This window comes from Ruditapes philippinarum, unplaced genomic scaffold (assembly GCF_026571515.1).
Source record: "Ruditapes philippinarum isolate M1 unplaced genomic scaffold, ASM2657151v2 ctg967_1_1_1_1, whole genome shotgun sequence".
Lineage (NCBI taxonomy): Eukaryota > Metazoa > Mollusca > Bivalvia > Venerida > Veneridae > Ruditapes > Ruditapes philippinarum.
This window is the reverse complement of record NW_026865552.1, coordinates 124,834-139,392: the sequence shown is the minus strand read 5'-3', so window position 1 is coordinate 139,392 and position 14,559 is coordinate 124,834. Positions and strand designations below refer to the sequence as shown.

Genomic DNA, 14,559 nt, shown 5'->3' with positions numbered 1-14,559 from the left:
TTTAATGTTTGAAATTTTGTAAATAAAATAGGTTTTGAACGCCTCGTGTAGCCAGTCTCTAATCCTGCCGGTAATTGACATGAAGTAATTGGAAATGTACGTTATCAAGGTATGACGCCCATAATGGGCACTATCAGGAACTGAAAAAAGAACACCATAGTCTTGAAGTATATCTGTATGTTAAATGTATACAAAAGATATCATCTATGAGATAGGGACAGTTTTCTGAACTAAATCTTGGATATCAGAAGAGCTCGTTTTCAGAAATCAGGAAGCTCTTGATAATTTATAATATCATACAAGTTTATGAAATTTTTCTCCAATTGCTTATTGTCAATACACAAAAAAACAGCATTCAGTTTACAAATCACTGCTGAGAGGACTTTAAAATTTAGTTTCCTATATAATTATAGTAAAAAGGGGACCACTTTTGACTCTTTTGCAATTTCCTTATATATTGTGTTGAGGCCCATAAGGCAATACTATTTGTCTAAGCTGGTGTCCATGGATTTTCTCACTAAATTATATAAATACCCCCATCCTCTACTTTGCCGATATGATTCATGTATGTAGAGTCAGTTTCTATTTGAAAGACCCCGTCCAGGCAGCGGTCAAATTTTGACTCCATATATGTAGTCATGAATTTAACTTTTGTAGGGGACCAATAGGGATGTTTACTCGGGGATGTAAAAATTGAGTCTCAAGTAAAGAAGTTTATATGTGATTTTGGTTTTGCTAATATCACATGTAGTCTATGCTTAATGAGAGTTCATCCGCCCGTTAACGCACATTAAGCAGTTGTCGCTGTCGAGTTCGGAGCCCGACATGTCACCAGTGATGCTTTTAAAGTGTTAGTTTTGTTGCAAATACATGTATTTATACTTATCGCATAAGAGTCAACACATTGTTTGTTACTTAAGGAAGACAATGTTTTCATTTAAATATTACATTTGAACTTGAGTTAAATGTACACTGAATTAAATCATTTATTGACAAATCTTTTTCATTTACATCCTGTGACATTTGGTGATAATACATCGACCAGAAAGATTGTGAATTTAAAAATATGTATTTACATAATTTATTTGATTTCCCTCAACAACTTATGACAATCAGTATCTCTCATTAATGATTTGATCAATAAAATTGTTAAAAATATTAAAAATACTAACATCATAATGTATTATGTATTTTATACAGTTTATTGTGGTGTGATATTTCCTTATGCTTATACATGTGTAATTGAACAACTTATATCAATATAATTTGATAAAGTAACATGAGTAATAAATATATTATATCGTTGGAACCATTTTACCTAGAACTATATTGTCGTGGGTTGCTAAATAGAACAAGATTGACAATTCCCAATTTCATATACTTTTAGGGAATCTTAGATTTGTTGAGTTAGTAACATAAAAAAGATCCACATATACCATTTATATTAAACTTTAAAAACATAATTTGACGTGTATATAGAATATTTAAATAAAATACTAGGAAAAAAGGGAAGAAAATTCAATAAAAATCATCAACATTAGTCTTCTAGAGTGGATGATGGTTTTGTCATTTAAAGATTTCCTTATAATTTTGTAAAATGTACTTACAATTGTTTAAACTTAAAGGGAAAATCTAATGTGACAAGCATAGTGTAATCTTTTGTAAAAAAAACAAACATTGAAATTTGGGTTCGACTGGTGGAAAAAAGGCAAATTAAACCTAAAAGAAATTATTTCAATATTGATGAAACAAATCGGGTAACGTAACCAAGGGAATAGAAATGATTATTTAATCATTTTTTTATTATGTAATAGAAAGAGAATCGAAACACGAGACTATCTGATTTGTACAAGGAAGCAAAGTCCCCGGGTATTAATCAGATTGCCGAGTGTTTTGATGTTCTTTCTCTTTTGTATCATAGTCAAACATAAAAAACACGTTCCCTGTTGTCACATTATAAAACCCCAGAAAAAAGTAACCAATGAACAACCAGTGAAATCTCCATATATTGACATAATTTGACCCTGTAAAATCATAAATTAAACCCAAATGGAATTGAAACATCCATATTATTATTTAATAACAATTAACAAGCATCATTAAGAGTCTAAACAAAAAAATTCTCATCAAGTTTTGTGTTCTACTCAAAAAGTTAGTTATTTCCCTATACAGTATATCAAATATAAGATAAATAGTTAATTTAACAATAAACAAGGAAAAACTATACAAACTTAAACTCCCCCACAAGAAAATGTTCTTTGTTTACAAATGCCATATAGTTATATTAATTAAGAGCAATCTTTCTTTGAATAAATAAAGAAAATCCCATTAAAATTCAGTGAAAATTAAAAAAGATATGGCCATTTACCTATGATACATAAATCTAATAATGAAAATACAAAATTTCAGATAATGGCTATGCATAGTACAAGAGAAGTAACTCAAAAATGGACCAATACTGTTTTTTTTTTCAATATGCAATTTGATATACTTAAAAAAAATAGCCATATAAACATAAAATGGTTACAATATGACTTATTTTGAATATAAATATGTAGTTTTAATAAGTATAACATAATATTTGATAATATGATAGAAAATAATAAGATTTATAGCTATTAAAGGAAAATTACTGGTATTAGTATAAGTTGTCTTCCCCCCACTTAAATATTTGTGGTTTGATACTACTCTGTAAACTTACCCAAACCAGATACTAATGAACATATAGAATGTATTACAAATGATTTATAATGTTAATAAGTGGTAAAATGTCCTCAAATGACTATTATAAAGGAAATTCTATACATAAAACACCAATTATAATCTGTCAGAGGGGAAACATACATCTTATATGAAAAGTACTGAACTCTGTTAAAATTATTTACCATCCTGGGTACCAGACCATAATTTAAAAGTTAAGTATCATTTTGAAACACATTTTGATAAAAACAGGACTGGGGCGGGTTGACCTGAGCGTGTGGACTGGCCGTACCTTAGGATAAAACCCGTGCCCAACCTGTTTAAATTAGTAATTTCCAACTGTTTCCATATAATAGAGATACAGAAAAACAATTGGTAGTTTAACTTAAATCTAATCTAATACATACAAAGTAATTTCACTTAAAAAAAATCTTAATAACTTACTGGTCGTTTTCCTCCCTCCCGTGCACATCTCCTCCATCCAAAATTTTAGTTTGTATTGCTAAATTTTACTTAATAAATACTATCTGCTTTGGTATCATTTAACTGTCCATGAGAGACAGCTTCATCAGTTTAAGCTATGTATATATAGTAGCTACATGTATTTTTTCAATTACATGCCAAGGGGTGTTCCCAATATAACTCTTTTGTTCTTTTTGTAACATTAATTAAGAGCTCCATCATATATAAATTTTAATAGTTGTAATAGTGTACAGTTCAGATATTTTTTATTGTAAATAATATATTGTTTCTTTTATTACATGTAATTAAATTTTAAAAGTGGTCCTAAAGAGTGGCCGTAAAACGGTGAGATAACTATTTATTGTTTATTTATTTACATTTTAATATATTTAAATACTATTTCTTAAATGCTGACTGTACACTATCACCAAGTTTTATTGTTCCTGGTACATGATCAAGCAAAATTGGGTAGTGGCTACATGATACCTACAATGTCTTATAAAGACTCCATTTTTCATCTTTTATCTATATTTTTATCCCTTGTAAATAATAAACAGCTGGTCTTTTTAGTAAATAAACAAACTTTCTTTTTATTTTTTTATTCTTCCTTATATAGGGTACAATCTATAACATACTATATGTTGAAATTGAGCCCTATTTAAATAATATGGAGCAAGGCTATATAGTGCTCAATCACGTTTGAATTCCTCTTTTATTTGTTATCAAGAGGACTTCATCACATTAAGGCTGTCTAATTCTATAATTAAAACTAGCATTATATATTCCTTAATATTGTATATATGTTGGAATATAATGCTTTTCTTTTTACTTAAAGACAACCATAATGTTAGCAAAGACTCTATATCAGATTGTTCCTATATACACAAATATATGTATTAAACATCTACTCAATGACAAAAATGGAGCATACGTTAATTCATTGAGTAGAGCAAGTATGAGCCAGCTTTTTTCTTCTTTAAAAAGCTGTACTCATCTCATTGTAGGTAACCAAGTAATTTATTATTAGCCATTTCAGGGTTCTAAATTTTTTTATATCTCTCTATATTCTTTTTGTATAGGTCTATAGTGAGTCTAGAATAACAGTATAATTACTGAATATCATTGTTATTCTTATAAGATCATGTACCAATTATATCAGTACTATCCCCCTCCTTTGTTTTTATATTACAGTACAGCGGTGTCGAGTTTGGCCTTTAATAGACGCCGTTGTTACTATTTTTAACATTATAAGGGAGACAGTGCAGAAATGTCAATACAAAGACCACGTGGTTTAGACACATTTTCCAAACTATGATACAAATCTATATTGTATCATAGTTTGGGGACCTTTCTGTTGAAAATGTGTCAGAGTTAAAGCGTATACATATACATGCACAGTGCGTTAATTGGAGTGCAGGTATTAGTTACCCGCACTCCGGAGCATACCAATTGATTGGCTCGTTTTTGCTAGGGTTTACTTATTGTGACGGAAGAGAAAGGAAAAGAGACAGAAATATCATATCCAGGTGCTCGTTTATTGGTTACTTTTTTCCGGGGTTTCATATTGTGACAAAAGGAAACGTGTTTTTATGTTTGACTATGATACAAAAGAGAAAGAACATCAAAATACTCGGCAATCTGATTAATACTCGGGGGCTTCGCCCCCTCGTACAAATCAGATAGCCTCGAGTTTCGATGCTCTTTCTATTACTAACTTGTATGATTTGGAAGACAAGTATAATTTTTGTGTTTTTGTCCTTGTCAAACTGAGCCTAGAAAAAAAGTGTAATCAACCTTATTTCTTTGTTATATTTCTTTGAAAATTTAAGTTATGAGATCTTTTAAATTTTACAAATAAACTGATTTTTAAAACACAGAATATATCAAATATTTAATTAATTAATTAATTCAATATTGTAATTTCACTGTAACATTAGACGTAATATTGTAATTGTAAATACAAAACTGAATATGTATATGTATATACGATGATATACAAGTCTAGAATTTAACGTTTGTTCTGTTGAGCTCTGTTCCATAACTAGTTACCATTTCATTTCTTCACACTTGCAGATTGACATGTAATCACCCAGTATCAGATCACGAGGTCTTTTCAAGAAGGTCCTGATGTTTATAAAGAGCAACAATGAATTATACTGATTCATACTTTGAACGATGAACTTGTTTGGTTTTATTTTTCTAAAGAGTGGTTACATTTTGTACAAATATTGAAATTTAAGTTTTGTATTTATTGGGAGTTAACACGATAGTTATAAAATAACGCTTCGTTCAACGCATTACTATTTAAAATTATTGTAATGCAACTGCTAATTTAATGCACAAAAACATGAAAATAATGCTTATTTAATGCATTACTTTCAAAGTAATCTAAAGTCCTAAATCATGCTACGTATTCAAATACAGCATATGTTATATGAATCATACAAGGTAAAAACATTTATAAATGAAAATTAATGGTTTATGAAATGTGAGATTGACAAATGACGCGTGAAATTACTTTACAAACATTATAGAGATTGCTAAAGGATCTGTCTATTTTTACCTACATTTTAAAATTTCACTACTAATGCATTTTGCTTTTAATTCATATTCGGGATATTTCAGTACTGATTACAAATATATTCAACAAAATATGAAAGACTGGTGGTTGGAGCATTTCAACTTCATGAATTCCCGATTTCATCTTCATTAATTCCAGATTTTAACTTCATAATTCACGAGTTCAACTTCATGAATTCACGGTTTTAACTTCACGAATTCACGATTTCAACTTCAAGAATTCGCGAGTTGAACTTCATGAATTCACGATTTCAACTTCACGAATTCACGATTTCAACTTCACGAATTCACAAATTCAACTTCGCGAATTCACGATTTCAACTTCATGAATTGACGATTTTAACTTCACTAATTCACGATTTCAACTTCAAGAATTCGCGAGTTCAACTTAATGAATTCACAATTTCAACTTCACGAATTCACGATTTCAACTTCACGAATTCACAAGTTCAATTTCAACCTTATGAATTTACGATTTCAACTTCACGAATTCACAAGGTCAACTTCATGAATTCACGATTACAACTTCATGAATTCACAATTTCAAATTCACGATTTCAACTTCACGAATTCACGATTTCAATTTCATGAAATGGTGTTTACCTGTGTGGTGCGTCGATGATTCATTCATTGATTCAACGTCCACAGTAACGTTTTAAACAGGTTGCATTGCTTTGTCGAAATTTACTTCGTGCTAATTAAATACATATAAAATCATAAAATTTTGTCTTGTCGCCAATATTCCACAATATCGACAATAATTGAATGATTTTGATGGCTTCATCACATTTTCGAGGGCTCTTTCACATTGCCGATGGCTATTGTTATAATTTTTAACCATAGGTGAGGTAGGCACACTGCTACATGCACGAGTAACAGGGTCAACAATAACTTTATCATTCAGAAATCACTCAAGATGTGTCTCCTCGTGAAAGAAAGCACGGGTTAATATTTGGAAAAAAGCTAGCAACGTCATTTTATGTTATTTGTATGGAAATACCATCAAAAATGATGAGTAAAATGTTACACGTCGCATAGCATTCTTCGATGTTTGAAAACCAAGCATGTTCTTTTATATCAAATAATTTAGAAACTTTAGAAACTGTGTTTGCCCTTTTAAGTTTTGTTTTGGCCGAGGAATCTACAACGGAGGTGTCCAGAAATAACCAAAATATGAAAGAGTCAGCGTTTTATAAGGGGCGATATACTAAAGGAAAATATCAACGCCCGATAGAGCCTATGCAATGCGACCATTTTATAGCTTTTTGTTTTGGGCCATTTTCTAACCATTATCTGTAATAGTGGTGTATTTTTACGAAAAAAAAACCCTAGAGTTTGTACACTTTAAAAATGAAAAAGTAAATGATAAATTATAAATATTTGACACTTGCTCAGCTAAGTTACAAGTGTGAAATACGCCCACTATCAGTAGAGATCCATAAAGCGAATCATACGAATCACAAGTCTCAAAGTTATTAAAGATATACTATGTTCATCAATGGAGTAAAATATTTTTTATCGCAAAAACTTATTGAAATCTATTTAAAATTCTTAATGAATATGTCTAATTTGAATAACAGAATATACAAACTATTTATGGGAGGCTGCTCTTCTTTTTTTTTCATACGGGTCAAGTTATGAGGGATTTTCTTAGGAAAAAAGGTCCTTTCTTAAAAAAAAAACCCGACTCGTATTCGTATAGCTGGATAGCTTCCACACATGAAAGAATTCTAAGTCCCTGATCGGATTCAAACCCAAGTAATTTGAAGTCTACAACATTAACTTAAATATAAAGCTAAGTCTCCCTGCATATCATTACAGTCCGACCATGCTCCTTTTCGTTGGTAGTTAAAATAAGTATTGAAATTCTTACAAAAATGGAGAGAAGAATAAAGTTTGAATTTTTTGACAATATAGATCATGTGATTAAGGTTTACAGAAGGAAAAGAAAACTGGCAAGACAATACCAAGAGAAGAATATACTATAGACGGGCAAATAATGAGTCATGATAAATTAGCTACATGTGTACTGTTAAATTATTAGAAGACTCTAAATTATCACTTACGTACGGTGGCTTAAAGGTGACATTTGTGCTGTTATATTTATCTCATGCGCACGACTTAATTATGTCGTTCCCATGATAAGTAACTCGTGGCCACGACAGTATCTCGTGCGAACCATTTAAGAATTTCTTTGCCACAACTTAGTATCTTGTGCCACGTCTAACTCTTGGCTACGACATAATATCTCGTGGCCATGAAATAGCATATTATGCGCACCACCTTATTTTTCAAGGCCACGACTTAGTAACTCATGGCCACGACATAATATCTCGTGGCAATGACATAGTATCTCGTGTGAACCACTAACATATCTCGCGGCCACGACTTAGTAGCTTGTGTCTACGACATAATATCTTGTGGCCATGACATAGTATCTCGTGTGCACCACTAACATATCTCGCGGCCACGACTTAGTAGCTTGTGTCTACGACATAATATCTTGTGGCCATGACATAGTATCTCGTGTGCACCACTTAATTATCTCGTTGTCACGACTTAGTAGCTTGTGTCCGCGACATAATATCTCGTGGCCATGACATAGTATCTCGTGCGCACCACTTAATTATCTTGAGGCCACGACTAATTAGCTTGTGTCCACGAGATAATATCTCGTGGCCATGACAAAGTATCTCGTGCGCATCACTAAATTATCTCGAGGCCACGACTTGGTAGCTTGTGTCCAGGATATAATATCTCGTGGCCATGACATAGTATCTCGTGCGCACCACTTAATTATCTCGTGGCCACAACTTACTAACTCAATAAGAAATGAATGCATATTTTTTAATGATTACATTTAATGATCACAAAAATTTGCAGTGTGGTAACAACCTGAATTACAACAACAGGATCTTTAAGAACCTCGTGACCACGACTTAAGAAACTCGTGGAAACGACATAGTATCTCGTGCGCACCAATTAATTATCTCGTGTTCATGACTAAGTAACTCGTGGTCACGACATAGTATCTCGTGGCCAAGATACGAGTATAGTATCTCGTGCGCACACTTTAATTATCTCGTGGCCACGACTTAGAAACTCGTGGCTACGGCATTGTACCTCTTGACCAGGACATAGTATCTTGTGACCACGACATAGAACCTCATGCAGACCACTTAAATATCTCGTGGCAACGAATTACATGTAGAAACTCGTGGCCATGACATAATATTTCGTGCGCACCACTTAATTATCTCATGGCCACGACTTAGTAAATCGTTTCAACGACATAGTATCTCGACCTCACCACTTAAGTATCTCGTGGCTCAGACTTAGTAACTCGTGGCCTCGTGCGCACCACTTAATTATTTCATGGTCACCACTTAGTAACTCATTGCCAATGTTTTGAAAATGTTTTCAATTTTTATGTGACACCAATCAAAGTTCAAGGGAAATAAAACTAAAATATTATTCTTTAGTTCGTTACGAACAGTTGTCTCCCTTGAACCATTTGAAATTTATTTAAAATCTTTACAGTGACTTTTACTGTATTATCTAAATTGTGATGATTTCCTGTCAGACAGACGGACGGAAGGCAAACTCAATGTTTACACGCTTAACCAATGGTGAGTAATAAATTAACGAAAGCAATGCATTGGCATTCCTTACCTTCTTACATGTATATATTATAGAGAATAACAGCCTCCGGAATAAGTTTACAAATCTGGGATTTCAAGATCGACAAGGAAGGATACTATAAATAATACCAAAATTGCATTGAATGTACATTGATGCTGCCTCAAGATTGTCAATATTAGCCGATATTGAGTAAGTGTGCCAATACCGGTATCTGATATCAACTCACTTCCTGATATGCCAAAAATCAATATCAAGGTAACTTTTGGTCATTTTCCACCTGCATTCTAGCAATTGCAGACCGTCTGCACGTGAAATTTGTTACATCATTAGCATTTGGTAATGACTGTCGAGCAGGTACTACAATCTCAAACCGAATAATGGATTTTGGTGAGATTATATGATACAGGGCAACAAATGCAATAAATGATACAGGGCAAGTGTTCCTTACGTCGATACCCGCATACTTGGACGGCATTGGCCTTCGGGCCAATATTTTAAGATATGCCGATATCTTTATTAAGGCACATTTCCCTGTTAATGTCATATAATATATTTTTTTTCTTTTTAGAAATGGATTTCCACAGTTTTTGAGACATGTTTTTAAAGACTTTGACCGTCAATGTTGTTTAAGTTCTACCCTGCTCCCGACAAAGTTCAGGCGTTATCTAACGTCTCATATGCACACACTTAAACGGCATCCTCATTAACACGCTTAAACTTTATTTTATTCTTAGTGTGATTTTCAATGGAAAGGGAAATTAAATCTCTGTATTTCTCCGCAGAAAAAAAACCCCGTGATAACACTGAAACTACATTGTTGAATCTCAAATATTTGGATAATTATCATAAACGTACATAATCAGCAAAATAAAATGGCATAAGTGATAAACAGACGCAAAATGAAGAAAAATATAAATTTTCCATTCTAATTTGCTCAGTCTGTTTTGCAATAAACTCAAAGAACGCATCCCCCGGGAACACATGACGATGGCGAGGAGCCCAGCAGGACACACAAATAAAAACAACAACAATCAAACGATATAATTATCATTATTTTATAAAGTAAAGTGCATTTAAATAATAATATCATATATAAAGTGCAATTAATCATTTCTAAATAAGCATCAAAATCTTAATCTTGCAAAAATTCAAAACATCAAGAGGGTTTCGCAACAGCAGGTGCGAAGTTCCGTGTGGCAGCTGTAAAAAGTACTTCACTTGTTATATTTTCTGGTCTTTCGAGATCATTGAGTCTAGCACTAATTAGGTGTTGAGAATATCGTACGCCTAAGCCGGTACTAGGGGGTGTGTGGGATGTTTGCACTTTTTCATTTTCCCTCATGTACAATCCGAGTCTGCAATTTCCATGTATTTTTGCTGTTCTTAATGCTTCCTACGGATTCAGATATTCACTATAACTTTGTCCTCCCTTATGATTTTAATACTTATATCCTCCCGTTAGTTCATTCAAAACCTGGGATTACCCCTGGCCGATTTTAAAATCCTCATGGAGCAGGATTTCATGTATGTATATACTGTATTGAAAAATTGTCCCATTGCTGATGAAAAGAAACCGATACTATCCGCAATGTTTTGAAGTAGAAATAGACAACATCGTTCATTTGTAAATATAACAGTTTGAATTTTCCATTTATTGTCCTTGACGTCTTTATAATTAAAATATTATAATTTAAATAAAATGTCAATATTTAAAAAGATACTTTTGATAACTATGCTCTAAGTATTTGCATATTTAAACTTTGCTATTTCATACACGAGAAAAAAACAGCTAATTCGCTATGACTAAAAGCTTCCACAAGTCTTCTGCGACATTTTCTATACTTTTCTGTTGCATTGCGTTACGATGGAGATTATTTACCAACATTACGAATCAACTTTATTAAATGACAATTCTTATCAAATGTATTTAAATTGAATAAATATGCGAGTCTTTAAAGTGTTCAAAATTAAAGCAGTCTATTGAATATTAGCCGTGTAATTTCTTGATAACTTTATATAAAAAATATGTTACTGATTACATTGCATGGTGCGTAACATTATCAACATTTGAAGATGGTAGCTGAAACTTTTATCTATAGATCTTTTAGATTAATTACACATTTTTTGTATTACTTTTTTAAGAATAGGTATGTAGGAGAAAAGGTGAAGAGTAAAACTTGCTAGCATCAAACAACCAGCTGTATGAATATACAAATGCTAAGCATATGATTTTAAATTGAAATTAAAATACTAAATATATATGTACAACTGAAATAAAAGTTTTAATAGGATTAACAAAACATACGTTAGTCTTGATTAAGTATAAAAAAGCAACAATATTCATAATGTTTTAAGCAATCAGTTTTGCAACGAATAATAAATTGTAAACTTGAGTTTTAACAAGATAATATAAGTCTATATATCGATATCGTTCAGTTACAACAGCAGCTGCGTCTAATTTTCATCTCAGTTGTTTTCATTGGATTGTAGAATCCTTTCCATGGATACCAAACAGGTCCGGTGGCGTATTTCTTGTTCCCATAGTCACCGTTCAGATTTGAAATGTGGCATTTTTCGTACCACCAAGCACCATGGTACTTAACAGCACACTTCTCGTTGTGAGATACATCGTTATCCTTATCATATGTTGAAAACTTCATTCCATTACCTTTTTTGATAAAGGCGTCACCGGCTGTTCCAGATTACCCGCTTACGTAAAGTTTATATCCAGAATGTTCGTTACCAATGGAAAATTCTTTATATTCTGCAAAAGCCGTTTTACCGTCAGAACTTGTTAGATCTATACGTAATTCGTATCTTCCCTGCCTTATAATCTGATGGATCTTTTCATTTTCAAGCCATAAATTTGTTGTAAGATCTCCAAATCCATCTTTATAATCCTGCCACTTCTTATAAAATTCCGAGTCAGATATACGCCTTTGTATCACCGTCCATCCTCCTGTAGATGTATCCATGTCACATCTGACTTGAATTCCTTTATCGTCTTGGTACGGAAATATCCTGTAAGTACCTGTGGGTCTGTATCTCGGTTTCTGTAAATCACTGCAATCAATCGGTTTAGCAAATGTTCCTCCAACTAATGAAGCAAGTATGATTAACTTTAAGTCCATGCTTGGTTTTATCTTTACCTCTTTTTTCTTCTCCTCAGATATACGTGCTATAAAAACACTTTTAGTTATGGACACAATCCACAAAAATATGTCGTTTTATACCTGTTTATCCAAGTATGTCGATGATCATAATTTGATAAAAAAGGGATGTTTCGTAACAAAGATTTATGGGCATATTTCGTAACAAGATTTGTGTGACAGATTAAGAATGTTAACGCCAAGGCTTGGCTTAAAGTGACATTATACCCATGCAGGGGTAAAGTGGTGAAAGTGAAAATATGTTTACAATATGTGATCATGTTAAACTCATATAGTTCCGCTCCAAAATTTCCTACTCTGAATTCCGTCCCAGAATTTTGTTTCATAATTCCGCTCCAAAATTCCGCCCCAGGATTCCGTTCCAAAATTCCGCCCAAACTCATTTGCAGATTTTGTCCCAATGTCGCCCGGAATCGTTTCATAATACCGCTCCAAGATTCTGCTCCAAAATTCCGTCCAAACTCATTTTGCATATTTTATCCCAATTCCGCATGGAGTCCGTCCCATTTCCGTCTGGGATCCGCGTAGAATCCGTACATAAAGCAATTGGTTAGCACTTGTATAGTCGGAGGTAGAATTTAACTCTCTAGGCGGAATTCGCCATTATATTAAAGTCCGTCCCATTCACGTGCAGGAAATTTCGTACAGGCGATTTCAATTCATTAGGAATTAAGTTTAAAAATAGACTTTGGATCCACAGGGAGCATCAAATAGTTGATAAGTTTTCAACATCTTTACAGTGGATTTTAACTCAAATTTAAATCATTATTGAGATGATTTCATCTTTCTTGGAAAAACAGCAACTTTTAGAGTGTCAAAATCTCATGGACAATTTTCGATACATTTGTCAAAGCATTGGTATTCCACTTGGTGAAGACAAAACAGAAGGACCTACCAGTATGCTTACATATGAGCCGTGCTATGACAAAACCAACATAATGGGTTTGCGACCAGCATGGATCCAGACCAGCCTGCGCATCCGCGCAGTCTGATCAGGGTCCATGCTGTTCGCTTACTAACCCTATTACAAGTAGAGAAACTGATAGCGAACAGCATGGATCCTGATCAGACTGCGCGGATGCGCAGGCTGGTCTGGATCCATGCTGGTCACAAGCGCATAAAGTTGGTTTTGTCGTGACGCGGCTTATATCTAGGATTTGAATTTGACTCAAGTTAAATGGCATTTAGAATACCTGTTGAAAATAAATATGTAAACCAAATCATTTTAGAGTAAATGATATGTTTGAAAAAAAATACGTTTACGAATATTTCAGTACTTAGTAGGTCTTCCTAATTTTTTCACCAAGGCATATCGGGCAGAGATTTTCACTGTGATTTATATTCTGCTATGTCTCATGCTAAAAAAACACAATACTTCATCCGAATTACAAATACAATACGGAAACATTTAAAGATATGGTTAGAATTTTTAGATAACTACAACATTGTTTCTGGTTTTAGTAATGTCGATTTGGTTTCTGACTTAGATTTAGATTTATTCACTGACGCGCCCAGGATGTGATACATATCTTGGTGGAGAATGGACTTTCTTTAAGTGGCCAGTGTACTGGAGTGATGAAACTTTTAAAGATATAACATTTCTAGAACTAGTATCTATTTTGCTTGCATTTCAATTATGGTCTGAAAAACTGAGAGGTAAAATGAATAGTTATTTTCAAGTCAAAAATCATCTCGTTATAAGCGAGCTATGATTTTATTAAGGGATATGGTTTTACAACTTTTGCACACACAAAATATGCAGATTTAATCGAAACTGATTAATTTATGTCACCTAAGCCGTTTCCAGTTATCTCGTTTATTAGATTTATTGCCAGTCTGCCTAACGCTACCCTTTATCAATTCCACAGGAATTCAGCACTCTTTGCAGCAAAATATTTTCAAGTTGATAAAAGGATTTTCAACTGGGAGTACTCGTCGCAGCTTAAAAAATTAAAATAATTCCGCGAATTAAGGTTAGTAGATAACGCACTTACAAACATGATAC

The 14,559-nt window shown here is 33.0% G+C and overlaps 1 protein-coding gene across 1 annotated transcript; it reads right to left on the bottom strand.

The window, feature by feature from the left end:
• Positions 1–11,820: 11,820 nt before the first annotated feature.
• On the bottom strand, positions 11,821–12,537 carry LOC132729514 (angiopoietin-related protein 7-like). The gene has a single exon (XM_060715287.1). The coding sequence runs from the start codon at positions 12,513–12,515 to the stop codon at positions 12,087–12,089; it is 429 nt and encodes a 142-aa protein (XP_060571270.1). The 5' UTR covers positions 12,516–12,537; the 3' UTR covers positions 11,821–12,086.
• Between the last annotated feature and the right edge of the window lie 2,022 nt (positions 12,538–14,559).